This window comes from Canis lupus, chromosome 4 (genome assembly GCF_003254725.2).
Source record: "Canis lupus dingo isolate Sandy chromosome 4, ASM325472v2, whole genome shotgun sequence".
In the NCBI taxonomy this organism is placed as follows: domain Eukaryota; kingdom Metazoa; phylum Chordata; class Mammalia; order Carnivora; family Canidae; genus Canis; species Canis lupus.
The window spans coordinates 42,268,180-42,295,455 of NC_064246.1; the positions used below are offsets into that span (position 1 = coordinate 42,268,180).

Below are 27,276 nucleotides of genomic sequence, written 5' to 3' on the forward strand. Positions count from 1 at the left end.
TGCGAGGAATATAATTCGAAAATCACTAAGCTTAATTGCAAAATTCTGAAAATTAGATTTGTTCCTTTTCAGCAATCTGCTTCTAGGGAAAATTATGTCAACGCTTTAAGTCCCAGTTTCCACATCAGCAGAATGAGGATAACTGTGAAGATTAAGCGCACACTGTCTAAAAGATGCTCAGCACAAAGCCTGGCCCATTGTAACTGCTCATTAAATGCTGGATCGTGACAATGGCGAGTATTGTTATTCATCTTTGATATCACCTGGGGAAATGGGGATATCATCACAGGCTCCTTCCCTTCCTATGGCAACGGAGAAGGCCTCCGGCTCATAGATGAAAAACCTAGCTTTTGAATGAGAAGCTATAGTATGCTGTAAGGGTTAGGACAGAAGTTCAAATCCTACTCTGCCACATACTTGCTATATGACCTTGAGCAAGCAGATTATAGACTTATAAAATGTGACTGCTAATCCCTAGGTCATACTGTTGTGAGGATTATATAAAACAGTATATATGTTCAACAAGTAATAATTCCCTTTTCTACCTGTCTTATCACTTTTCCTTCCACTGAGGATCAAAAATTAGGAATCTGATCTATTTCCATGTCCCATGACATAGAGAATTTAGGGAAAAATCCTGGGTTATTTGGCTTTCCTTTTGTTTTATTTTTTGTGTATCCAGAGAAAGATTACATTTCTTGCCAATACTGCTCCAGTGAGGAGATCATCTCTCTGCTGAATGGCTGAAAGAGTAAGCTTCTTAATAATTCCCTTTTTATGGACCACTCTCTGAGATTGGCCCAATTTTAGCTTTCTTGGCCACTCCAAGGAGAATTGAAAGTGAGCCCCAACAATGGAATTCCTGAATCTAGCAGTAGGAAGGAGACAATGACAGAAACGACCATGTTGAGGGCAAAGGGACTGTTATATCCCCATGACAGCCTGGGCTGGGCTTTATGTTGATAAGTCATCTGCTACAGAGCTATGAGCCTATGGGCCAAAGTCCATGTGCAGACTATTCTGTAGCAAATGAGTCCCGAGAAGCTAAAAGAGCAAAGGGGCTCAGAGGCCAAATTCCTCTATGTATTTGTGATCATAATATAGAAATAGCTACCTTTTACAGGGCACTTAATATGTGAGAGCTACTATGCTCTCATTAACCCCTTCCCCATACTATGAAATAAATTATCCCACTTTACAGATAGGGAAACTGAGGCTTAAGAGAGCTAACTTGCCCATGATCACATATCTTTCCAATGACAAATCTCGGATGCAAATCCTAGACTGTGTGACTCTAACACTCATGCTCTTAAGCCCCCAAATGCCCACGATTCATCAACAAACATTTCTTGAGGCATATTTATGCTAGACATTCAATTTTTATCTCTGACAGAGACTGAAGACATGTTTCAGAAGTGGTATATACAAGCCTAAGTGGAAAATAGAAGTAGAGAATCACATGAGAGTGTTTGTAAACTTAGACACACACATACACAAAATTCACTGGGATACCTTTTTGCCTTGAACTCTTTAAGAGCCAAGAATGAAACATGCCTTCCCTATACTGCCCCCCCCACACACACACGCCACATCATATTGACTCACCACAAGTTCAGAGCTGGTCTGGAAGGTCTCAATATAGAAGGAATAGTGCTGATCACCCATCTGGTTTAAAATGGCTGTCATACATGCCACAAAGTGACTCTGTAAGAAATAAAGAAAGATGCCATGAAATAGTGGAGAGAGCACCATGAGATTGATCTTCCCCAATTCCTCGACTTCAGACTGGAAAACACCCCAACCATCTCAGGCAAGTATAAAAAGATTTCCAAGGAGGGAGAATCTTTCCTTACTGGACCAGCAAGTGAAATGTCACTATGAGGAAATGGGTTCATTTATGGGTTCTTTTTATGGGTTCTTTTTTCAAAAATCATTTACTGAACACCTATTATGTGACTAGGACTGTAATGGGAACTCCAGGTATAGAAATTGGAGCCTGATCCATCACTTCTCCAGCTGCTTGTACTTTGGGAAAAGTCCACTGCATTGGTGTTAGGAGATCTAGCCTGTATCAAGATCCTGGAGATACTTGGAATTTCTGATAAATAATTTTATATATCTAAGTCCCAATTGTTTCATCTGTAAAGTGGGACAATAATCCATCCATATCCTCTCCCCAGATATGTATTAAAAGGATCAAATGGCTCCTATAGTGCTTTGAATAAAATGAATTTCTTTATAGAGAAATCAGTTGTTGGACCATCAAGAATTGCCCAGTGAGAAGCCAATAGCTACCAACACCTGTTAAGGGCCTTGGAGGAGGGCGGGGGGTGGGGGTGAATGGGTGACGGGCACTGAGGGGGGCACTTGACGGGATGAGCACTGGGTGTTATTCTGTATGTTGGTAAATTGAACACCAATAAAAAATAAATTTATTATTTAAAAAAGGGTCTTGGAGGATAAAAGAAATGAAAAGAGGTGGTCTTTGCTCTTCAGGAATTCATGACCTAGTTGGGAAAGGAAGATTAATATCTGTGAGGGAAAACATACAAGACCTTTGATCTGTCAGGCACACCAAGTGTCAGAGGGATTCAAACGAGAGAAATCAATGCAGGAACTTAGAGAAAAGGTGGGTTCGGAAGGATCCATGGAATCAGAGGAGCAAGAACCAGATCCCTCCATGCACCAGAATATATCACCACAGCCCTTTCTGCTTTTTCCCTCCCAGATTTTATGAGTCTGTATCAGGGTGCATATTTTAGCACAGTTTAGGCTAGTATCTGTAAGCAGCAGTTAGGGACATCTACTCTGGAAATCTTGTAAAGGAAGTACCAACCACAAATCCACCAGAGGAAAGGAGACACTCAAGATTATCTCCTATAAGATTCTAATGGGACTGCCATCTTAGTCAAAGAAAGTCCCACTAGGTTTGGTCAAGGGCAGGCTGATGGAAAATGGTCTGCTCAGTGTGAGGCAGGCCTCTTCAGGGAACCCTGCTGCTAAAGGGTGTCCGACAGAAGGCATACCAGAGGCATCATGTGTTTCGGAAGTATTGTTCGTGAACCAATAAAAATGGATTTGGTATCACAAACTGCTATCTTTGTTATGCATATATATATGTATACGTGTATATACACACACATATATAGAAAATACACATATGAAAAAATACATATCTTTGTAGATTATAGCTTTACAGTTTAGTTATAGTGGTCCAGTCAGAAAGACTAGCTATATAATTCGTGGGGCTCTGAGCAAAATGAAATGAAGAGTCTTTGTTAAAAATTATTCAGAATTTCAAGGCAGCCCTATGTCCCATTCTGAGCACCAGCCCAGGTCGTTATACCCAGGAAGCCAGCCCTGCCACCATGCTCACACACCATAAATATTTAGAAAACACACAAAGCTGGATGAAAGCGCAAAGCTGAGACTTTCGAGAACAACAGTGAGGACACTCGTCACTGGACACTATGTTGATGGGGACCTGGAGCCTCTATACTGGGGTGAACCATCTTGATCATCCAGGGAGGCAAATCCTCTCTTGCTCAGACCCCAGGGGGTGATGGTGAGTTTGTGAAATTATCAGCTCTTTTCAAATCAGACAGAGCACCACCATCACTGTTAACTAGATCCTATTTAAACCAAGAAAGAAGCTTCATCATTGGGTATCCCTCTGGCCAGGCTGGATGCCAGAAAGGAGAAATCCTAGAGTTTGAGAGGTTGTGTGTGTGTGTATGTGTGTTGTGTGTGTGCACACACGCACACACACGTGTTTCCTCTACTCTCTCCATCTCTTCTCTCCTTTCCTCAAAGAATTCAGCCTGTGACCACTAGAGGTCTTTTCTTTTCACATGGTAGCTGCCGAGCAGTTTGTTCGGCTTTTTATTTATTCCTACGTGAGCAGACCCACTACACTTCTTGCATATAAACAGTGAAAATTACAACATAAAGGACTCATTATTCCTTCTTTTGGAGTAATTCTGCTGCTGACCAAAGCCCGGCTCATTTTGCAAGGAAAGGGAGGACATCTCTGCAGGTAATTCTACTGCTTCAAGGTAAGAGATTTGGGTAGGTTTTATTTTCTTGTGATCCATGATCCTCTAAGAGAAAATGCTATCACCTCTTGGACAATAGTTTACTTTTAAAGCTTTGGCTTAAATGAGTCCTGGGATTGTGAGCTTGTGTTTCTGTGTGTGTGTGTCTCTCTGTGTGTGTTTGTGTGTGGTGGAAAATCTACCATTGTCAGAACTGCAGGCTGCCCCAAATGCAAAGATACGGAATGCTTGTTATTCCTGGCTTGATTTGAATTTGAAGTGGAGGAAAAAAAAAAAGCAAAAAACAAACCTCAGAGCTTAAGTTGCTTGGAATTACCTTGAAAAGGCTGCATTGTCTTAAGCCTTGTTTAGAGAAACTTCCATGCTGCATTTTAAAAGAAATAAAAGGGGAAAGGGTTCAGGTCCCCATCTAGAGAAAGTGACCATTTTCTGAAAGAAACCACTATTTTTTTTATAAAGACTTGCTCACTGTGTTAGAGTCTACCAGTCCATCAAAATTACTTTTACCAGCTTGTTCATTTCTTCCAACTACCACATAGAAAAATCCAGCTCAGTGCCTTATAGCACGATTTGTAGTGCAATGTGACTGAAGTTTGGGCAAGTTACCTGCATTTGGCTGTTAATGACAAATGACAGTGTTTTACATCTGACTGGAAGCACCCCTTTTTTCCTACTATGGTGTCTAGCCCACTTTAGTACCAAATCTGTCAGAAATCATACCGATGCGATCGATTGAAACGAAATGGCATGAGACGCCAATAGCAGATTCGTACTCAGAAAAGATTCTCTCTTGTCATTTATATTAAAAAACAAATAGCAAAGCAAAAACAAAACAAAAGCCGTCTTTGTCACATAATGATAGGATGATAGAATAACATTATGCCTCTGACGTTTATCCTTTTCTCAGTAATATCCCCAGCATGGCATTCTACTTCTTTGCTTCTTGTCCCCTTCCCTTTTTATGAGTTTGAGACCTTACTTCTCTATCCACCATGTTTTAAATGTTTAGAAAGAGATAGGGGAATGGGGTGGGGGTGTGATGCACTAGCAACTCCGATACTCCTCACATGGACATTGCTCAAACTTTATAGCATAGGAGCCAAATCTCCGGATCGTGTCGGCAACATGGAAAAGCCTGAGGACTGCATGGGGGAGAGCAGAGTGGAGGGATCCCCTGCAGTCCAGACTAGTGAGAATCCCCCTCTCCCCAGCCCTGGCAGAGATTGTGTAGGTGACATATATTTACTACCAAGGCATGAGGCAGCCACTCATCCATAGCCCAGCAGCATGCCAGGTGCCTGGATGGGAAATTGCTTCTTAAAACAATACCAGGAGGACCTGCATCTTAAATCCCAGAGAGAAATTGTATCCGAGGCTCTGGCACCGACCAGGCAGTCACCTCGGCTCAGTTTGGGGCGGTTTAAAATGTAGCTAATGAATCACAGCATGAAGAGACACGGTTTGAAAGTAGGTCAAACGTGTAAAAATAAGTGCAATCATCGCAGGCACTTGGCTGATGAGGGGCTACTTAACGCCTTGAGTGGCAGGGCTTATTTGCCACATAGAACCCTCTTCAGCGATCCGCGACAATCAATCCTCTTAATTAATTCAGCCCATCAGTATGGAGAGAGGTCTTGCACACCTGGGAGAGCACTGAAGCTCCGAAGGAAAACAGCCAGGGTGTCTTCACTGTGTGGTGGCAAGAGAGAAAAGAGAAACGCAGTATCGCGTGATTAATATTAATTAGCTGAGATACTAGGTGATTAGGATCAGGAGAGTAGCCCTCCTCAAATCATTCGGCTCCTTTGCATAATAAAACCATCATCATCATTTCCTCATATTGATAAGGCCATTAGTTGGATACACGTCACTCAAGTTAAACATATCTATTCAACCACCTCTAATGCAAACACAGCTACACACAGACACACAGACACACACACACACACACACACACACACACACACAGTCAAGACCCCTGCAGTGCTGAGTGGACCAGGAAGAGGCTATCAGTTTGCCCTGCCTTGAACAACAAGCATCAAAGGGGGAGAGGGGCCTGGTTGCTGTGGATGCCATGAGTCCCCCACTCACCTGAGATTGTGGGAGGGATGAGCTCACAGAAGGAGGGAAGCAGCTAACTTTGGGAGCTTGCTACCTAAATGCCAACATTACTACGCGATACCAGCTGGTGACACGTTGCTATAGTAACTTCAAATAATGTGCAAGGCCAAAATAAAATAAAATATAGAAAGCTTCAAGGAGAGGAGATGAAGGAAAGTTTTCATACCGAGGGAGGCTCATAGGGAGATGAAAAGTTCTATCTCTCAAGCCATTGATCTCCTTTGGAGACTAAGAGTGGCCAAATGCCATCCTCAGGTTGCTTCTCCATTCACCCCCATTGTCTGCCATGTAGTTATATAACAGATTTTATTCTTGGGTGGATTTGGCACTGTCTGTGTGTTGGATCCAGGACCGGAAGTGGGAGGCTGTGGTGTTAGGAAAAACAGGGACTCTTAAACCCCTTCATCTTAGAGCTTTATCAGGCACTCAGAATTCTAGTTTGTAGTGATCTTTAGGGAAACTAGTGTATTGTTCTGTATTAGCAATCATGTCTGGGCACTGTGCTGGGTGTCAGGGTGCAGCAGTGCTCCGAAGAGTTTACACCTGGTTCCGTCAGGATGTAGGGTGTCAGAGTGCCTTGGAGCCAAGAAGCCTGAGTTCAGATCTTATCTCTATCTTTTCCTCATTGTGGGACTGTGGGCAGAGCCTCAGTGTCCTCATCTGTAAAAGGGAATAGAAATGTTTCTTGGGATCCCTGGGTGGCACAGCGGTTTGGCGCCTGCCTTTGACCCAGGGCGCGATCCTGGAGACCCGGGATCGAATCCCATGTCGGGCTCCCGGTGCATGGAGCCTGCTTCTCCCTCTGCCTATGTCTCTGCCTCTCTCTCTCTCTCTCTCTCTCTGTGACTATCATAAATAAATAAAAAAAATTAAAATCTACTGTATTTAAAGCATTACTGAACAGGCATATGTGACATTATAGAAATAAAAAAAAAAGAAATGTTTCTTACTTTATACAGTTTGTATGAGGATTAAATCAAAAAGCACTTAGAACAAGCCCTTAATAATTATCAGCTATTATTATTATTGTCCCTGTTGCTTACTGTGATCCAGAGAAACTATGGATATTTAGCTCATTGAAATTCCTGACCTGGTGAAGGAAATGATGACATTAATGACTTACCCATGACTGGCTGTGGACACATCAAGTGCTCCCAATCACAGCTCAATGCCTTTGACTCTGAACGTGCGTGCCTTGGTTAACAACATGCCCAAAGTCCAGCTGTTAGGTAAATCATATGTGAGCCTCTTGGACCAGGGCACTTTGGGAGGTTTCTTTTATTTGGGGACAGGCAGATGGGAAGAGTGACAACAGCACCCAAGTTGTTCGAAAGTGTGAAATATAACCGTCTTCATCAAAAACTTATTTTCCTAGCTGTTTGGCTTTAGGATGTGCCAGTGGTGTTCTTTGGTTCCCTGGAGATCCTGCTGTGTGATAGAGTAAGCCAAGGCACCCTCTTTGAGGGGAAGCTTCTTGATGAGCACCGATCCCAGGGTTACATGTGGCCTGCTCCATGTCAAAGGCACAACACCACAGGAAAACAGAAAAGTGGCACTTGGATGCCATATATCCCAGATACACTTTGACATATTCCGTCAGTACAACATGAAAACTCTTGTTGGAGGGTTAGCTGTGTGCACCCCTGCCTGGTGCTGTGAGCATTAATGATGGCTCAACTACCCGGCATCACTAGGGCCAAAACTACAGGTGTCTCCTCAGAAAGTTAGCTTCACTGACAAGGAGCAGGAAGGGAGGGGTAAACAAGCCTGGTTTGAATCAAGGATGGAAGAGGAGACTGAATTGGTAACATTCCTTTGAAACTTACACATTCTGAACCTGGGTAGAACCTGTGCACGTGGCTCTGTGGTGTGAGGTCACTTTAAATCTTCCAAACGATACCATGGGATTCCAACGGCAAGATGGACAATAAGGAAATTCCATTCATTCATTCCTTGTGCTCAGGACTCTACATTTATCATGTCACTGACTCATCATCTCAACAACCTCATGAGGTCAATTTTATGCCCATTTTACAGATGAGGAAAGTGAGATGTGTGGATGTCCAGCAGCTTGTCTAGAGAGTCATTTAGCATATGATGTGTCAGGAATTAAAATCTGGATCTTTCTGACTCAAAAACCTGTGTTCTTTTAATGAATCCACTGTGTCTCCCATGTCAACATTGTCAGCTCTACCTGGGGAGAAATTTTTGTCCACTTATTCATTGCTGTATCACTGGGATCTAGAATTGAATCTTTATACATTCTTTAACTCAACAAATATTTCTTGAGCCCCTATTATGTTCCAGGCTTGGTTCTAGTTGCAGGGATACAACCAGGAAAGAGAGTAACAAAATTTGTTCTTAATGAGCTCTCATCCCCATTGGGTGCAGGGCCAGGGATGGAGAAACACACTAGAAGCAAGTGAATACATAAGTAAGATTATTTTAGGCCATGATATCTACTACTAATGACATATCACCAAGGAGTGAGATAGGGATGGAGTGAGAAGGAAACCATTTTCTATAGAGGAGACAAAGGCAGCCTCTTAGAAAGTTGACATTTGAGTAGAGATCTGAATAATGAGTCAATCATGCAAAAATCTGGCAGAAAAGCATTCCAGGGCTATTGAATAGCAGATGCAAAGGCCCTGATATGGCATGTGCCTGGAATGCTGGAGGATCCAAAAGAAGGCCGACATAGCTAGAAGGTATAAAATAAGGGAAGACACTGTATAAGATGAGGTCAGAGAGACAGGGAGGGCCCAGATCCTGTGAACCTTTGGGAGTCAGGCATAAGAGACTGGATTTTCCTCTAAGTGCAAAAGGAGGCCATTGATTTGGGTTTTCAAAAGCTCTCTCTTGGGGCACCTGGGGGCTCAGTTGTTTAGGCATCTGCCTTCAGCTCAGGTCCTGATCCCAGGGTCCTGAGATCGAGCTCCGCATAGGGTTAAGCAGGGAGAGACTGCTTCTCCCTCCCCTCCCCACTTGTGCTATCTCTGTCTCTCTCCCAAATAAATAAATAAATAAGTCTTAAAAAAAAAAAAAAAAAAAAGCTTTCTCTTGCTGCTGTGTGTTTCAAGAACCCTTCTTTAAAGAGGCGGTTTCCACATCTTACCTCACAAGCTCATCTCCAATACATTGTACTGGACTTGTTCCCAGGGTCATGAGTCTGTGAAAAGCACAAATTATGTTTTCAACATTGACTCTTCCTTATTCGTGGTAGTGTCACCACTCTTCAGCAAATGCTTCTCACTAAATGACTATTTTATAGCAGACTCTGACCCTCCTTGGGCAGACAAGAGAGTGTACTCTGGTTTTATGTGGATCCTACATGTCTTCAAGCTTAGTGGGCTCATCTCCCTGTTGTTCAGAGCTGAATGAGAGGGAACCTGCTCCCGTGGCTCCCAGTCTCTGATTAGAGCCATTTGCATCTGTGGGACCTGAGAAATCTGTTTGTCAGGAAGGGGCCATCATTTAGGATATCCTTAATTTTTTACTGAAAAGGGGATGTTTTTTCTAAACACTTTTAATAACATTTGTGAAGGTGTGGGTAGGGAAGTTCACAAATATGATTGTAAGAATAATAATTTCAGAAACAAGGATTTATTCTCAGCTCATACACCAGTGATGGTCTTCTAATCTTTGCACTGGATGCTCCGGGAAAGGCTGTGCAAAAAAGTCTATTTGGAGTCCTTGGCAATATGATCTTGTCTTCAGCGTACTTCTCCTTGGGAAAAATGAAAGCCAGGAACATCACTGGGATGTGGGTCCTGGATGAATATTCTAAGCAGCCCCTCACCTTCTCATGCCAACATTTGCATCAAGGTTAGGTGGGACACCAAGATCAACCTTCCACAGGAAAAGGTATACAAAAGGATATTATGTTTCAGGCAGAAGGCACTGTGGGCTACAGGACAATAAGTCAGTATGTTAAGCCCTTTATTTATCCATCAGTAATGACTTTTTATAAGATTGTGGCAAGAAGAAAAAAACTGGAAGAAAGAGAAGCTAACATTACTTGGACATTTATGAGTCAGATACTGTGCAAAAAAGTATCCTGATGGTCACTAATGCTACCAGTTCTTGAGCATTCACTATTGGCCAAGCACTGTATATGCTTCATCACATTTAATCCTCCCAATGTCCAGGCGATCTTGATAAAACCACTTGGACTTTTTACAGATGAGAAAACGGAGAAGCAGAAAGGTGATGTGACTTGCCTAGATTAGCTTGACCCCAGAATGCTTTTGTTTTCTTTAGAAGAAAGAAAAAGATATTATTGTTTTATAAACATGATATAATCTTAATAATAGGAAAATTAGGTAAAACCTCAAAGTACAACGAAGAAAGGAAAAGTGCACATTTTACCTAACTGTGCTCCCTGCCGAACTAACCTTGAAGACAGAGAACATTCAATATTCCATTCAATTCCATAAAGTTATCGAATATTAAGAAACATTCTAGATATCTCTTGTGCCTATATAGAGTATATAGAGATGGAAGGATGGATGGAGGGATGAATGGATGGATGGGTGGAGGAATGGATGGATGGGTGGAGCTAGCTTGGCAGATTATATAGGGAGATAGACTAGTCGATATGGGTAAACACACAGCTACATAGATAGGACCAGCTCTCTTAATGACTATGCTCTACGGTTTATGAGTCTCCCATGATTTTAGGCTCAACTGAGGATAACTGCTCTGTTTTCTTTATTGCTTAGGGTGTTGAAGGCCAAGAAGGGTTCAGAGTGGAACATCAATGTCACATATTAGGAAATATGTCTGGTTTCCCATAGAAGCAGCTTTCCTGGAAGGCACTGGACATGGCATCCTAAGTCCTGGGAGCAAATGTCAGTTCTCTTCAACATGTTCTAGAACTTTGAACACGGTGCTTGATCTCTCTGGCCCCACTTCTCTCATCTCTGAAACAGCGATGCTAATACCACATATAGCACTGTTCTGAAGATGAAGTTGAAGGTGGGTGCAGGGGTCCCATGTAGAGCCTGGCACACCAGAGGCATTCAGAAAGACTTTTTGCAATGCTCAGCCTCACCCTTCTTTCCAGTTCACCAGAACAGTTTGTTGATCAGCTGGGCAAGTGTAGAGTTAGCTTTTGGTTGACTCGTGGAGGATGATTTAAACCTCCCTGTGGACCTGGAGAGCTGCATTGCGGATGATGATTTATACAATCTCTCCCTGCCCTTTGTTTCCTTTTATAAAGTTTCCACGTTTAAAGGAGAGGAGGGGCAGGCAGACAAAGGTGTCCACAGACAACCAGTCAGCCAGGCAAAAGGTTTTTCAGGAGGGATGATTATTTTGTGGATAAAAGGATTGCTTTAGTTTACCCCTTGTGTTTACTTCATGAGGAGTGAAGAAGAGTAAAGGTCTCTCTCTCACATTGTGTTTTAAACTTCAAGCCCAGCTTTCCAACCAGGACTCTCCTAGCACCTCCCCAACCTCCTCCAAATTGATCTAGTTACCCCTGCTGTAAGTGACCTGCTAGTCCCCAACATGCTCCAATTCTTGGGTCCAAGTATAATACTAATGGATTGAGTGTGTGCGGAGGTGGCCTCTTTGCAACATTTCCCTGATTGCTCAACACCACAGTGCTTAACTGAAACAATAACATAGTGATGCATAATTCTTTTCTTTTTTTTAAGATTTTTTAATTTATTCATGAGAGAGAGAGAGAGCGAGCGCAGAGACACAGGCAGAGGGAGAAGCAGGCTCCATGTAGGGAGCCCCATGCGGCACTTGATCCCGGGACTCCAGGATCACAGCTGGGCCGAAGGCAGGCGCTAAACCGCTGAGCCACCCAGGGATCCCCGTGATGCATAATTCTTAATCCACATTAGGGAAGGATCTTCTCCTTTCCCAGGCAGTTCTTCACTCCTCATTTCCAATTAATCAATCAGCAAATATTTACTCAGCACCTATTATCTATAAAGAGATATATTAGGTACCTACTACACACTGAAGGTCTCAGAGGGTAGGGAAGATTTTCTCTCTCTCTCTCTCTCTCTCTCTCTCTCTCAGTCTATCCATCAATATAGTAATTCTCAATTAGGGCAATCTGTCATAACTGGGGGAGAGTGGAAGGTTGCTACTGAGATCTATTGCATAAAGACCAGAGACAATGCTAAACACCCTACAATATACAGGCTAACCCCAACAACAAAGGCTGACCCAATTCAAAGAGTCACTAGTGCTGAAGTTGAGAAACTCTGATCTGTAGAGAGATACATCGTGATGCTGGATGACAGGTGCACAATGAATGCCATAAGTAAAGTTTTCTGTAGGCTTGTAAGAAGTAGGAATGACTTTTGTAGATAGGGATGTTTGGGAAAAATTTCACAGAGCACTTGGGGGTTTGAGGAACAGCATGACTGAAAGAGATTAAGCTAAAAATGGGAAAGGACATCTTAGATCTGTAACAGAAAATACATTTCATTTTATAATTTGATTTATTTGATTGGCAGTAACTGCCTAAAGAGCTGTGTGGGGAATGATTCTAAGCCAACTCCTAGCTCAGCAGGAAAGAGTGTGTTGATTGATTAGTGATGTCTGCTACAGGCAAGGGAGGGGAGGTAGTGGAGATACTGAGAGATTGCTGTCCCACTTTTGTATGTGGAACAGGATGAGCAAAGACGCAGAGGTGGAAATGAGCAGAGTGTTTTGCTACAGCAGAAGTTCAAAGAGGGTGATCACGCGAGAGATTTGGAGGGACAGACTGGAAGGGCCTTGAATGCCGGGCTGAGGGCTTTGAACCTCAATCTGCAGGCAATGGGATGCCATTCAGGCACCTGACTACTGGGTTGCCTTCAGGACAGCTCTGTTGACAAGGTCTTGAGAATGAAAGAAAGCTACCCAAAGTCCTTGCTCTTCATTTCTATAAAGGGAGTACTATTTCATCTGTTAACAGTAAAAACTGGCAGAATCATCATGCTCTGGCTTTTATGAAGCTGATTCCAATGAGGAAAAAAAATCCTATGAAGCTGAACTCAGAGATAACTGTTTGAAAAGCTGACTCCAAGGGTTCACAATTAATGAGTTCCTGTAAAGCCCTTTTGGATAGAGCATTCTTTCTGATGTTGTTCGTGGGGAAAAAAAAAAAGCCCCAAGGAGGAGGGGGCAGGTTGGAATGGAAGACCATTCCTGGGGTTCATGCTGTAGCTGACCTCCTGATGAGGATACTGCACAGCCTACAGACCTTGCACTTCCTGTCAGTTCCCAGATCCCCCGACAGGCTGGCTCCTTAGGCTGTTTTCTTTCTGCCCTGGGAATGATACCTCATTGATTTATTGGTTTACAACTTTCCAGATGACATCATAGTCCATTTTTTTTTTTCATTCTTTCCCTTTGTTCACCTCCCTCCTTTTAAATTCCCATTTGTCCCACTTCCACTTTCCTGTCCTTTGGAATGGTAACAGCACCTTCCAATTACTCCTCTGCAGTCCGCATTAGCTGCCTGCTGACTCCCTCTCCCCGTCGTCATTAATAAAGATGACACTGCAGCTTGGCATGAGTGCAGGTCCTCCCCCAACCTGCCCCACCCTCCCCTCTCCTGGAGCAGAAGCCTCCCTCACCACAGTGCCCCTGTCTTTGACGCTTTCTTCCTGTACCCACCTCCTACCCCTGTGTTCTAATCCACAGTCAGTTAAAGAAAAATCAAGTGATGCAATAAAAATGCCATCCAGAGAGCTGGACTGGTGGTGCCCAGATACCAGATTAACTTACTACAACCCCATATCTACCAATTCCATCTAGAAAAGGAAAAAAAAAAAAAAGAAGATGTCACAGTTGTCTGGACTGATTTGTTCTTTAAAACCCCTGTTGACTCTTTCACCCTGGCAGGCCTGGAGAAATCCTAGCAAAAGTCTAATCAAAGTTAAACCTTAGAATTAGAGAGATGATGGAAAGGGATCCTTGGGTGTCCTTGCAAGCTAGTCTTCTTGCAGCCCAAGTGAGGAAGCCACAGACCAGAGAGGTTAGTTAGGTGGTTTCCCCATGGTCACGTAGCTGCTGAAAGTGGCCAGGCTGGCACTAGAACCCAGCTGTTCTGATCACAGTGTTAAATCAACTATACCATTCTCTACCATCTCCCAACGCTGGCCCCTAACCTCCAAGCTCCCTACAAACAAAATGACTGTCCTTTTCCTATCTCAGCAAAGGCATTGTCCTGATACATAGAATAAATGGACCTCAACTAATAACTAAGGCTGATGCTTGAGATGCACATGCTTTAGCTTCCTCACCACATAGGTTTCCAGATTTGGGGAAGAACAAGCCATTGAGCACAAATTTCATCTTTCAAAAAAATTGAATGGGTATCTCTATTACCACCATTCATCCCTGCTTTGATTGATTACGTTCTGTGCCCAGCATTCAAATCTGGTTAAGCACATCAAATTAAAAACCAAACGATTGATCACTGAAGTCACTCTGCATAATGAAAATTGTCTGAATGTGCCTCAGGGCAGAAACAGGGTGGGATGTGGGAGGCTTTGCTTATGACACTTTGCTCTGAGATACTTAGGACTCACAGTGCACAGAAATGCTTTGTTTGGCTGGCATGGTGTTTTTAAAACATTTGACTGTGTGTCAACTATATTCAAACAAAAAAATAAAGAGATAAAAAATAAAACATTTCACTTTTTTGTCAACATTTCAAAAACAGAAGCTATTCCACAAAGTTCTGAACTTTCAGCTTCTCTTGGAAACTTGGATGATCCAGAGATACCATTCTGCATTCCCGTATGGCAGCACTGCGAGCTACCTGCCGAGATGGACAGAGCCTACTGGGGGTGAACAAGTATTTTCCAGGTATCCCAGGCCTGGTCTCATTCTAGGGTGACCTACTCTTACTGGTTTGCTGGGGATTTTCCTGGTTTTACCACTGAAGTGCCGTGTCTCAGAAAACCCCTTTTGCCAGACAATTGGTCACTCCACCTAGTTCTTTTTTTATGTACTTGCCTTGTCCCTGTGGGCATGTGCACTTAGGGCCTCTTTCCACTGCTTCCTTCAAGCCCATGTGCCTCAGAATGACATTCAAGGATGCCCAGCATCTGAATCCTGCTTTTCCTCACCTCCCCAACCTACAGGCCAAACTTCTCTTTACTCCCTTGGTATCTGCACAAACTAAAGATGCCTTATTTTATACATCATGAAGTCTAATTCATTTTTCAAGACCCATGCAAGTGCCATCCCCTCCTCCAGGAAGCCTTCTTTGATTCCACCTGATGTTCTTCTGCCCCAAAGAGAGCTGGGTACACCCTCTTTCTGCTACAGTAATTCTTTCTCCTTTCATTGTATGCATCACTGTTAACACAACACCAAGTGAGTAGACTCTGGGGGTGGCCTTCCTAAAGACACAGAGGGAGTCAAAATAGTTATAAAGTAAAAAAATATATAAAAATTGCAAAACTTAATTTGAAGTCCTGGTCTCTATGTAGTTGTGAGTTTTACATGATTCATCAGTTTCAAAACTGAAAATCATCACACAGGTATCTGTCTCTACTCCATGGCAATATTTAGTATTCCAAAGTCCAAAACATCTGGTTGTCCTGAACACTGACATCCAACTCTCCTTCTGTTTGTAACATGGAATTTTATTCACATGTCCATGTGTCTAGTGGAGAACATATGTCTATGTTCATATGTCTATGACATATGTTCTCCACTAGTCCTGGAGGTACTCAAGGCCAGGGACCTTCTTCTATATCTTGTATCCTCAATGCCTGGCTCATGGAAAGTCTTCAGTAAAAGATTTTCCAAATGACTGAGAGAGTGAGTAAAACAACTCCCATCAAAGAGATTGGCGGATTATCTCATTTGTTATGATTTTAAAGAAAAAAAGATCTTCTTGGGGCTCCTAGGTGGTGCAGTTTGTTAAGCATCCAGCTCTTAGTTTCAGCTTGGATCGTGATCTCAGGGTTGTGAGATCGAACCCTGCCTTGGGCTCCATGTTCAGCAAAGAGTCTGTTTAAGATTCTCCTTTCCCTCTGTCCCCCATCCCACACTCTCTCTCTTTCAAATAAATAAATAAATCTCAGAAGAAGAAGAAGAAGAAGAAGAAGAAGAAGAAGAAGAAGAAGAAGAAGAAGAAGAGAAGAACAAGGAGGAGGAGGAGGAGGAGGAGGAGGAGGAGGAGGAGAAGGTCTTCTTAACTGTCCCAGTGCCCACAGGGCCTCTGTTTCTTAGCTGATTGCCCTGAGTCATATTCCAAGCTAGAACCACCAATCTGTGATTGGGGTCAAGCTGTCATTCTTTTGGACATTTATCTTAAGATTGTAAGATTACAAAGTGTTTACAGCTTTAGGGTCTTTTCTGATCAATTCTCCTAGAGAATTCTAGGAGTCCAGCTCCCTACTGAATATTTTCTCTGGCATGACATCATAAACATGTCAGCAGCATCCCTCCCCCCTCAAGCCTCTCTTCCTCCTCCCTGTGTGCTCCTTCTCAGGACCACTCTCAGCTTAAGATAAAAGTCCAGCCATAGACCTTGATTCTGATCTCATTCTCCTTCTCTCTCCCTTTCCTCTCTTTCCTCTCCTCCGTCCCATTCCATAAATCACCAAACCTCATGGATTTAGAAATTTGTCTTGAATGTGCTTATTCTCTGCCTCCACTCTCATTGCCCTAATTGAAGCTACCATCATTGCCACCTGGCTTATTGTAACATTCTCCTAAGTGGACCCTGCCTTCAGTTCTGCTCCCCTTAAATCCCCATATTGCAGTCAGAGTGTGGTCTTTCTAAAATGGAAATGAGACTTTCATTCCTACTTAAAATCTTTAGTGGATCCCACTGACTCTGAGGATAAAAATCTAAACTCTTTTCAGGATGTAATTCCCCGCATAATTTGGTCAGTTTCCAACTTCATTTCTTCCACTCTTCTGACTTGCTTCTTTAAACTCTACCATCAGGCCACATGGAATTTGTCCCAATTCCCATTCAACTCAGTTATCCAGATCATATTCCTCTCATCTCTGACAGCCTGCCCACATGGTGTTCTCAGCCTCAGCACACACACACACCCCCACACACAGACACATATAAACACACACACCTTTAAACAATTTGTTTCATCACCTCTATTTAATTCAGGTCTCATATTTGTAATCACTCCCTCCACTAAGTGTTCTGGGAATCTTTCCACCCCCTGCTGAGTTGGGGGCCCTTTTCTGAGCTCTCATGCCCCCAGAATCATCTCTCTGATGGCACTGATCACAGTTTTTGAGTGCCCTAACTTTATCTATCTCTGACATAGGCAGAGACTGGTTCAGGACCCTACTTTCTTACCTCTTCATCTATATTATAGTGCCTGGCATAGAGTAGGTACTTAACAAACATTTGCTCATTGGATGGATATATAGTGTCAGGTGAAATAATAAATGGGGCCAGGGTACCTGAGTGGCATGTGCTAATTTGGGTCTGCTTTGAGGAGACATGCAGATTGTTAAAGGGCTCTCTCTTCTAATCAAATAGTTTCCTCAAGGGAATTAGAATGAAGTCTGATCTGTCTCAGAAAGTAATTTCCTCACTGTGTAACGGCTTGAGCCTGAGAGGGAAAGAGAACAGCTTTGGAGTTCTGGCCATACTTTCTAGCCTACTGTTCCACAGACATAGTAGGAAACAACACTGGGCCCAGAATTAGCAGACACGGATCTCAGCTCCAGTCCTGTCACTTGCTTCCTGTGTGTCCCATGGCAGGCTGCTTTCCCTCTCTGTCTTCATCTATAAAACAAGGGCGTGGAACCAGGTCCTTCTACTCCAAGTGTGATGATTTGTAAGTATCCATAGCTGAATTTGTATCCTGACTTCTAAATTCCTAACTATGTAGGCCTCTATAAGCAATTGCTGACTTTGTAGGGAAGTTGTATACATTATGCAGTATTTCATTCACAAGGAGATAATGCAATGCTCAAAGAATAAATGCTCAATAGATGGTTACAATTAATAGTACAGGCATGTCACATGGCTAACTTTTCAATGGTTTTAAGAGGGAGCTACATTGAAACAGCTAAGATTTGGGCTCTTCAATTCTGAGTCATGCCCCTCCCCAGAAAGAGTGATTGTACATATTTGCAGCCCCCTGTATCTTTAAAATGAAGCATCCAATGAAACTGACATTATGTCACAATTAAGACAATAAATGCTAATTGTACTGAATCAAGCCACTAATTTGCTCCTACCATAATGGGATTATACATTTCATTTTGATATTTTAAAGCCCTTAAAACTTCACAGCATCATCTTTTGCATGCTGTCATTGTAAGATTGGTAGGATGTTTTTGTTCCTTGGATGAGGTAAAGATAGGAAGTTGTTATTCCCAAACTTTGCTGCACATTAGAATTGACTGGTATCCAATTCCCCAGGCATCAGGATTTTTAATGCTCCCTGGGTGATTCCTGATGTGCAGCAAACTTGAATAACCTCTGGTTAGGGAATCCATATACTCAACAGATGAAAATGAGGCAGGCCACCCTGATTCCAGACTGGTCAGCTGTCATAAACTCAGCTTTTCCTTACTTCTAAACTCATAAGGCTTTTGCAATCAGTAAGTGAGATCATTCACAGACACCTAGTGCCTTGCTACTCGAAGTATGGTTCATTGACCAGCAATAGCAGGGACACCTGGGAACTTGTTAGAAATGAAGAATCTCAGGTCCCCATCCAGATTGGATGAATCAAAATCTGATTCCCAGGTAGGTAGTTCTCAAACACTGAAGTTTGAGAAGTACTGCTCTAGACTCAATGCTGTACAATAAAAGGTATCTTTGGTAACCTGCTCAGCAATTCCCCCCCTTTCATTCACTAACCACTCATCAACACCTGCTCAGTGTAGGGGGCGCTGGATGTTGGGACCTTAGCACAGTGACTGGCACATAACAGGGTTGCAACAGATGTTTGGCCATTTAATGAATGGATATGAAAGGAAATTGGACCTGCCTCCTACTCTCAAGGAGGTCATGGTCCATGAGAAAAAATTAAGACATAAACTCCAATATCCAAAACAGAATAATAGTTATGAATGATGAAGGCTCCCCTTTATTTGTACACTTGCTATATGGCAGATATATCCTAAGCAATTTACATACACTATCTGTTTGAATTCTTACAACAACATTAGGATATACACTATTACCAGCTGTTTTTTACAAAAGGGGAAATTTTTGGCACAGAGAAGAAAATAGCTTGTGCAAAGAAACACTCAACTAGTTTGTGGCACGGACAAGATTTAAAGTTAGGGCAGCCCTACCCTGATCACTCTGCAAGTACTGCCACCCTGAGATGAAGCACTAGAGATGATTTCTGGTTTAATAACTTTGACTACGATCCTTTCAAGGGCAGCCCCATCCCCAGGTGCTGTGGAAGAGGCAGCAGGAGGCCCTGCAGGCAGTGATGCTGCCAGGTTTCTATTCACAGCAGAGAGCTGGCCAGAGGGCTGAGATCTCCTGCAGGCTGCTTGTCTGACACAGTCCACCACGTCTAGCTGTCCTTCTCCCTGGCCTCTCTCTTGCCACTTGGATATTTTACTTGTAAATACATTTGGCAGATGATGCCAGCCTTCTCAATGACAAGTCCAGGCATCAGAAAGAAAACTCATTGTCTGAGCTTGGGTATAGGAGCAAAGCAACTTTCTGAAAATTACATGATGAGTTGCAGAGGCCAATGGATCCAAACTGGAGTGCCTGAGCTCCAGGCTCAGGAGAAGTGAACAAGGACAGGTTTGTGGTCACCAGGGATAAAAGGTATAATGTAATTCCCCTGGGTCTTCTTTACCAATAGAAGAATTCCAAAATATTTGCATCTAAATCATGTTTTGGTAAAATATAATTTTATCATTCAATACAAAATTGTGGCTGGCATAGTAATTAATTGAAATATTTAGTTGTGCTTCAACCTTCCCATAACTTGCCTTCCCCTCCACTCTCCCTCCCTGCCATAGCCAGGAATTTTGTTCCCTCTCCTTAGAGGAGTGTTCTCAATGTGAACCAACAGCATCAGTTTAAACTGAAACCTTATTTGAAATGCACATTCTCAGGCCACACCCCAGTCTTGCTGAATCAGAATTTTTGGAGCAGGTCCAGTGATCCCTGTTTAACAAGACTTCTGGGATACCTGGGTGGTTCAGTGGTTGAGTGTCTGCCTTTGGCTCAGGGTGTGATCCCAGGATTCCGGGATCAAGTCCCACATCAGGCTCCTGCAGGAAGCCTACTTCTCCCTCTGCCTATGTCTCTGCCTCTCTGTGTTTCTCATGAATAAATAAATAAATATATTTTAAAATATAATGGTAGATCAACTGTCTCTGATGATTCCTGACATTCAAGAATCATTGTCTTGTAGAGCTTTAGGGCAAATTAGTTCTAGTGAGCAACTGAGGCCTGGCCGAAGGAAGGGGAACACAAGACACAAAGAAGGAGAAAAAGGCAGAAACTGGGGAAAAACGGTGAAAAGAGATTTTCAACACTAGGAGGGGAGTGGTAGGTTGAGATTGTAAGAAGCAAAGATCAGTAACTCTTGCAGGCCAGGGGGAAGAGTGCGCCTAGGATGGTTGACACCAGTAGTACTGAAACAGCAAAGCCTTCACCCTTAGGGGCATGCATGATCATATGATGGCTAAATCAGCAGTGACCAGGGAGGGAGTACCTAAGACCAGAGGGATCTCCAAGAATGCTCCACTGGGCATAAGACCCCAGGGACTTCTCTATAACTCTCTAGTGGGAAGAAGGAAGCAGGGATTGAGTCTTTGGGAATGCTAGCTGAGTCAGGCCAGGGCTGCTCCAGTTTAGATTTAATTTCATTTAGAGAAAATCAGGGATTTATTATCTTGTATCTCACAACAGTTCATGGACATAAATTTATAACCACTACACCTGGACTACTTTCAGAGACACTTTCAAAGAACATTCTCGGCCCTTCCCAAATTTTCTTTAGGCAAAAGCAACAGTGCCTTGTGAACACCGAACAAAGGAGTAGGGTGTTTTGTTTTCCAGTATAGATGTTCCAGGGGCATCCAGTGGAAATCCAGGGAGAGAGGCTGGGACCAAAGAGTTAGCCCAAAGGCCCACTTCTGTTCTCACCTTTAAGGAAGAAAATCATCAGTTTTCTCTAGACCAAACCTGGCCAATGTCCCTCCCACTATTCCGCTTCTTCACAGGTGGATAGGTTTCCTCCAGATCCTCATTTTAACCATCAGAATATCAATCCTCACCCTCTTGGGCTTAGCCCAGCTGGAGCTGATAAACACCCTTTGACCTCCTGGCCCACACCTGGCTGGACAGTGGTGGCAAAGTATTTTCCCGGGCAGGTACAGGTAAAGCTCTCTCTGTTCTGAGCAATAAGAATTCTGCTTCACCTTGAGTCTGGCCTCAATGCCCTATCTCCTCACTCTGATTTCTTCCTTGATGCCCACCATTTACCATCTCAGCAGGCAGTGCTTTTCTTCTCCTTTCAACTCACAACCCTGTTTATTTCTCTCTCTCTAGTTATTTTTAAAAATCATTTCCTTCCTTTTACTGCAATCTTTTCTAATATGTCATCTTAAGTAATAGGCATTAAGTTCCTGGAAGCCACAGATCATGTCCTACATACATTTTGTATTGCATCCATTTCAATGCCTGACACAAGTTAAGTTCTCAGTAAATATTTAAAAAATGATTGTGTAGATAGCACTATTCGATAACTCCAGGTGAATATTTTACAGGTATCCAACACTCAAGATGCTCAACTTAAATTCCTGATCTTCCCTCTTCATTTAATTTCAAATCTAATCCTCTTCCTTATGGAAAAAAAATGGCACCCCCCCCCCCTCGCAGTTGCATATATAGAAAGCTTCAGGCATTTTCAACATCTTAATTTCTTGGCCACATCTAACTGTTGACCAAGCTTTTTTCCAATTCTACATACAAGATACAGTCCAGCTGTATCTTCTCATTTCTCTCTACCCCAGTTTAATATACCATCATATCTTCCCAGAATTACAGCAATAGCCCTCTAATGGTGTCTGATTCCAGTCTTGTTTCCTTCCTCTCCTCCAGGGAGAAACCAGAGTTGATTTAAAAAAAAAAAAAAAACTGAGTCTCATTACTCATGTGTCTACTTACCATAATAAAACCCAAAATCTAGCCTTTGGTTTCATCTCCCACTACTTGGTCCAGACAAATTGTCATTCTCGAAGTTGGACAAGTTAGCTTATTCTAATAGGTTCCTTATTTTATTCTTCTTGCAAAAACTTTATTATTTTTTCCTTCTCAGCACTTGTCATAATTCTTAATTAGATATTTATTTATACATTGACAGGTTTATTTATATTTATGTATTTATTTATACATTGACAGGTTTAGCACTTGTTTCCTTTCCTAGGTGGAGCTCCTCAAGGGCAGGGATAATGACTGTCTGCCTAGTTCACCAATGTCTTCTCGGCACCTGAATATAAGAGGTGCATAATAAATATTTTTTTTAACGAACATATGTTTAAATTCTAAACATCATGCTCAGCATGCTATGCTTGTTTTTGCTTTGTTGTTAGAGTTGATTAGCTAGCAAAGGTGAGACAATCCCTGATATAAGGCAAGATTAAGCAATTCAATTCAATTCTGTTCAGTGAAGTTCAAGTCATTTCAATTATATTCAGTTCATTTTAATTAAATTCAACAAACCTTCACAAATGCCAGAAATCTGGAAGCTTTTATGCTAGGGTGTAGAGAAATCAATGATAAAAATGATCAATTTCCTGCCCTCAGGAGGCTCTCCATTTTAATGCTCCTCATCTTATAATCAATGACAATATAGGACATATTACTGAGCTACTCTATGCTCATGAAATTGGAAATAGACAACTGGTTAACCTAAACTGGCTCTCGTTGCCATCACTTACAATGTAATGTACTGGAGTATCTGATGACAGTTATAGTGGTTTAAATATTGCACAAGACCAATGGAAGTGAATAATGAGATGATGACCAAGAATGTTGACTCCAATGACTTACCCTCCATTATTGGTCCTCTCTAGTGACGGGAATTCTCCAATCCATATTAAAAACCTATCCCTAGGATCTCATGTCCTTTTTCAATTGATAGTTCTCCCTTTTATTCTGTTTCATCTTGAATAGATGAGATTTTAGCCTACTCACTTCCCGAAAGGCATGAGGTACGTAAGAGATTAAAACGTAAGACATATTATCAACGTCCTGAAGTGAGTTATCTGTTACAAGAAGCAGGGTAGTGACTTTCAGGTACCACCATTGAGCTAATGTAAATACTTGGGGATTTGGCTCTGAGTTCTCCAGCAGCTAAGGCAGAAGAAAAAGGAAATATATCAATTTATACATTTTTACCTTTCATACATGGAAAGCAAGAAGAGCCTTCTGTAGAAACTACATTATTTCATCCTCTGTAACTGTACACTGGAAGGATTTTATCACGAGTCCTTATAAAAGGACTTAAAGAAGCAGGGTAGATCTTACCTTAATCAGTTTCACAAAAGCAACAAATATAGCTCACACTGTTCTGATACCACCCTCAGTAAAGGCAATTCTCTGGGAGATTGAAAGCATGGGATCCAACATTTTGCCTTCTGATGATCTAGCTTTATACTGGCTTAATTTAATTTAACCCCATTTACTGTAATCTGGACCCCAATAGAATCGAAGCAACTGTTTGCCCTTCTTCCAAGGATTAGCTTGGCTCTCTGTGATGCTTCAGTTCCCTCTTCTCTAGGCCAAATGGCCTTTTCCATCCTGTCATCATATTTTTCACATTTTCCCCTCTGAGTTCTCTACCTGTCTCCACACAACTCTTTCTTGGTCTTTCTAGATCTATGATGACTTTTACAATGTGGAAGGCACAGACAGGATAACGTTTGTTAATAAAATACCTATCCAAGAATAAGAAACAAAGTCAGAGGATATCAGAACTGGAAGGACTCTTTTTTTTTTTTTAAACGTTGACCATCCTTTTTTCTTTCTTTTTTTTTAATTTTTATTTATTTATGATAGTCACAGAGAGAGAGAGAGAGAGAGAGAGGCAGAGACACAGGCAGAGGGAGAAGCAGGCTACATGCACCGGGAGCCCGACGTGGGATTCAATCCCGGGTCTCCAGGATCGCACCCTGGGCCAAAGGCAGGTGCCAAACCGCTGCGCCACCCAGGGATCCCTGGAAGGACTCTTTAAGGCCAATGCTCACCCTCATCTATGATGCCCTCTGCAGCATCCCCAGGACAAGATCCAATGACCACAGCTTGAGTAGCTCAAAAAAGAAAGAATTGTCCACCTAATCAGGAATTCCCTTTTCCTATAGATAGAAATGTTAGAAAGTTCTTTCTCATGTGGGGCTATAGACGTTTTTCTTGTCATAGTAAGACTTTGAGCCAGTTCTACTTCTGGAGCATAATCTTCTGATTCTCCTAAAATATTTTGAGAAGTTTATGCTTCTCATACACACCCATTCCTGCTCACAGGAGTATTCTGCGAGGCTACCTAAATTTTCACATGTTGTTTCTACCCTATCATAAGCTTTAATATTTTGAAGTCAGTAACTTATTACCAGAATTTATTTGATCTTGATTCTGAGAACCTGTGTCATTCCCTGACACAGTTTGAGTTTGAGAACCAAGTCAACCATGAACTCATCATACTGATAAAACACAATCATTTGAGGGACACAAAACATACTATATATGTTTTTTTTTCCCCACCGTCTTAAGTATTTTTGGCAAAAAGACAAGTGTGCAAAGGTGAGAACCGTTTACCCCACATCAATTACGAGGGTGTCCGGGTACCTGATAAATGACAGCCACTTCTGTGTTATTAGCCTCTCTATTGCTGAGCATTGCTGGCACACTGGTTTTTTTCCTGGCCTTAGCACTTATACAACAAACTTTTAAGAACTCTGTGCCTAACACTGAATCTTAAAATGTGACATTGTTCTTATAAAATGAATATTTAAACTACATGCTGCAAATGCATACCCCCCAAAATGGAAAAAAAGTCCCCTTTGTCCTTTCTTTTAATAATAAGAAGGAATGAGGGTGCTGAAGGGAACAGCTACACTGTATGTGTAGAGAAAGCTGTAAATTAAATTTACACACCAGATTTCAATAAGAACATTCTAAACCATTGGCATTATTATTCAGATGATGGGGTTTTCAGATTTTCTGTTTACCCTACTCTTGTTTGCCCACCTCTGGGGCTTTTCATTGCCTGCAAAAATCCAATCTTAGATGGGGAAGGAAAGTAAAGATAGTTTCTAATAGTCTCAGAAGCTCCTCATTAACAGCAGCGCAGCAAGGTGTGAATGTGGTAGGTTCCTTTTCCTGCAAAGCAAAGCTTCTAGATTATCCATGCGCTTCTTTAGTCTGGACTCCTTCCCCACCGTGAGAGCAGATAATAAAGTTGACTAAAGATCGTGCTTTGCTCATCTATGTGCATATGCAGATACCATGTTTCCCACATGCACATCTGTCCACTCTATTCAGGGAGGATATCCACCAGATGAATTTTAAATATGGCTGCACTGCTTTAATTTTCTAGAGCGCAGCACATTAGTGTCTTGGTCGAGGTGACCTGATGCGGCCTCTTCAGGCACTGTGCTTGCTCAGGGTGGACTTTGCAGTAGAAAGCTCCCTTTCCGCTACTGAGCTCCATGTATCCTGGTAAGCAGGTTTGTTTGAGGAAATAATAAATGCCCCCAACTCAGGGAGTGATTAAGGGGGTGAGGAGGAACAGTGGCACTAACTGGAACCCAACCCACCTTAGAGCTAACAAGAGCCACGAACAAATCGGGAACCTGGGAAAATCAAAGCTCTTACCACACCACACTAGGTAGAAAGAGTCCCAGTTCCACCTGTGACCGTGGGCAAGCACCTGACACCTCTGAGCCTCTGTTTTCTCATCTGCTCATTGGAGATGATTATACTTAGCCTCATAGGGCTGTGAAGAGGACAAAATAAACTACGTTGAAAAAATAATAGCTAACATTGGTTGAGTCCTTATATGTCAGGCAGTGTGTTAAGTGCTTTCTATCTCTTGTCTCATTTAATCCTCACAACAATCCCATGAGGTAGAAACTCTTAACTATCCTCCCGTGATATGGATATGGAAACTGGGTCTCAGAGCAGTGAAGTGCCTAAGGGTCACACAGGCAACTAGTACTGATGATACCCATTTTCACTCATTCATTTATTCACCTGATTTATTGAGTGCTTGCTATATGCAAGACACTGAGAAGCAAAATCCTACAGTCCCTGCCCTCATGCTCTTACAGCCTCATTACTAGAATGCCCCAAGTACAGGACTGATGGAGGTGGAACAGAATCCCAAATTCTTTTTTTTTTTTTAAGATTTTATTTATTCACGAGACACAGAGAGAGATTGGGGGGGTGGCAGAGACATAGGCAGAGGGAGAAGCAAGCTCCCTGTAAGGAGCCTGATGTGGGACTCAATCCCAGGACCCCTGGATCAGGACCTGAGCCAAAGGCAGATGCTCAACCGTTGAGCCACCCAGCCATCCCAGAATCCCAAATTCTACTTAACCCCCAGGGAGCCTTAGGCTCAACCCTCTAGAGAGCCTCAGCCTCAACCCTCCAGGACAAGCCCCTACCTAATGTTGATGATTGAGACAATCTCAGGGAGACCCTGTTGGTTCTACAGATCATCCAGGGACAGAAATCAGGCATAAAGGTCTTGTGAGTTGTCTTACGTGTGAAGCATTCCCAAACTTACAGGTCTGAAAGAAATCTTGAGAATGAATTGAATCCATTTCTCTATCTCTGAGAATGACTCTATTTGCACTCTTCTTTGCCAGAGAGATTTAGCCAGGGGAACTCACTTTAAAAAGCTGGTTAAGGGGCGCCTGAGTGGTTCAGTCAGTAAAGCATCTGCCTTCAGCTCATATCATAATCCTGGAGTCCTGGAATAAAGCCCCGCAGCCCCGCATTGCATCAGGCTCCCTGCTTCCTCCTTTCTTTGTTCCTCCCCCTCACTCTTGTGCATGCTCTCTCTTAAATACAAAAAAATCATTAAAAAAAAACAACAAAATAAAAATCTTATTAAACAAAGTCTGTGTTTACAAACAAGTGAATTAAGGGCATTCCAGT

General features: G+C 42.4%; 2 protein-coding genes across 3 annotated transcripts in view; one reads left to right on the forward strand and one right to left on the reverse strand.

Annotated features, from left to right (window-relative positions):
- DOCK2 (dedicator of cytokinesis 2) overlaps nt 1–27,276 on the reverse strand; it is a 397,914-nt gene that overhangs the window by 87,951 nt on the left and 282,687 nt on the right. Inside the window, exon 28 of the mRNA XM_025434190.3 lies at nt 1,606–1,704. Coding sequence (XP_025289975.1) covers nt 1,606–1,704 — 99 coding nt within the window. The remainder of the gene's footprint in view (nt 1–1,605; nt 1,705–27,276) is intronic.
- INSYN2B (inhibitory synaptic factor family member 2B) overlaps nt 3,835–27,276 on the forward strand; it is a 150,567-nt gene continuing 127,125 nt past the window's right edge. For both annotated transcript variants that reach the window (XM_049109156.1, XM_025434191.3), the window contains exon 1: nt 3,835–4,055. The gene's annotated coding sequence lies outside the window, so the exon portion shown is untranslated. The remainder of the gene's footprint in view (nt 4,056–27,276) is intronic.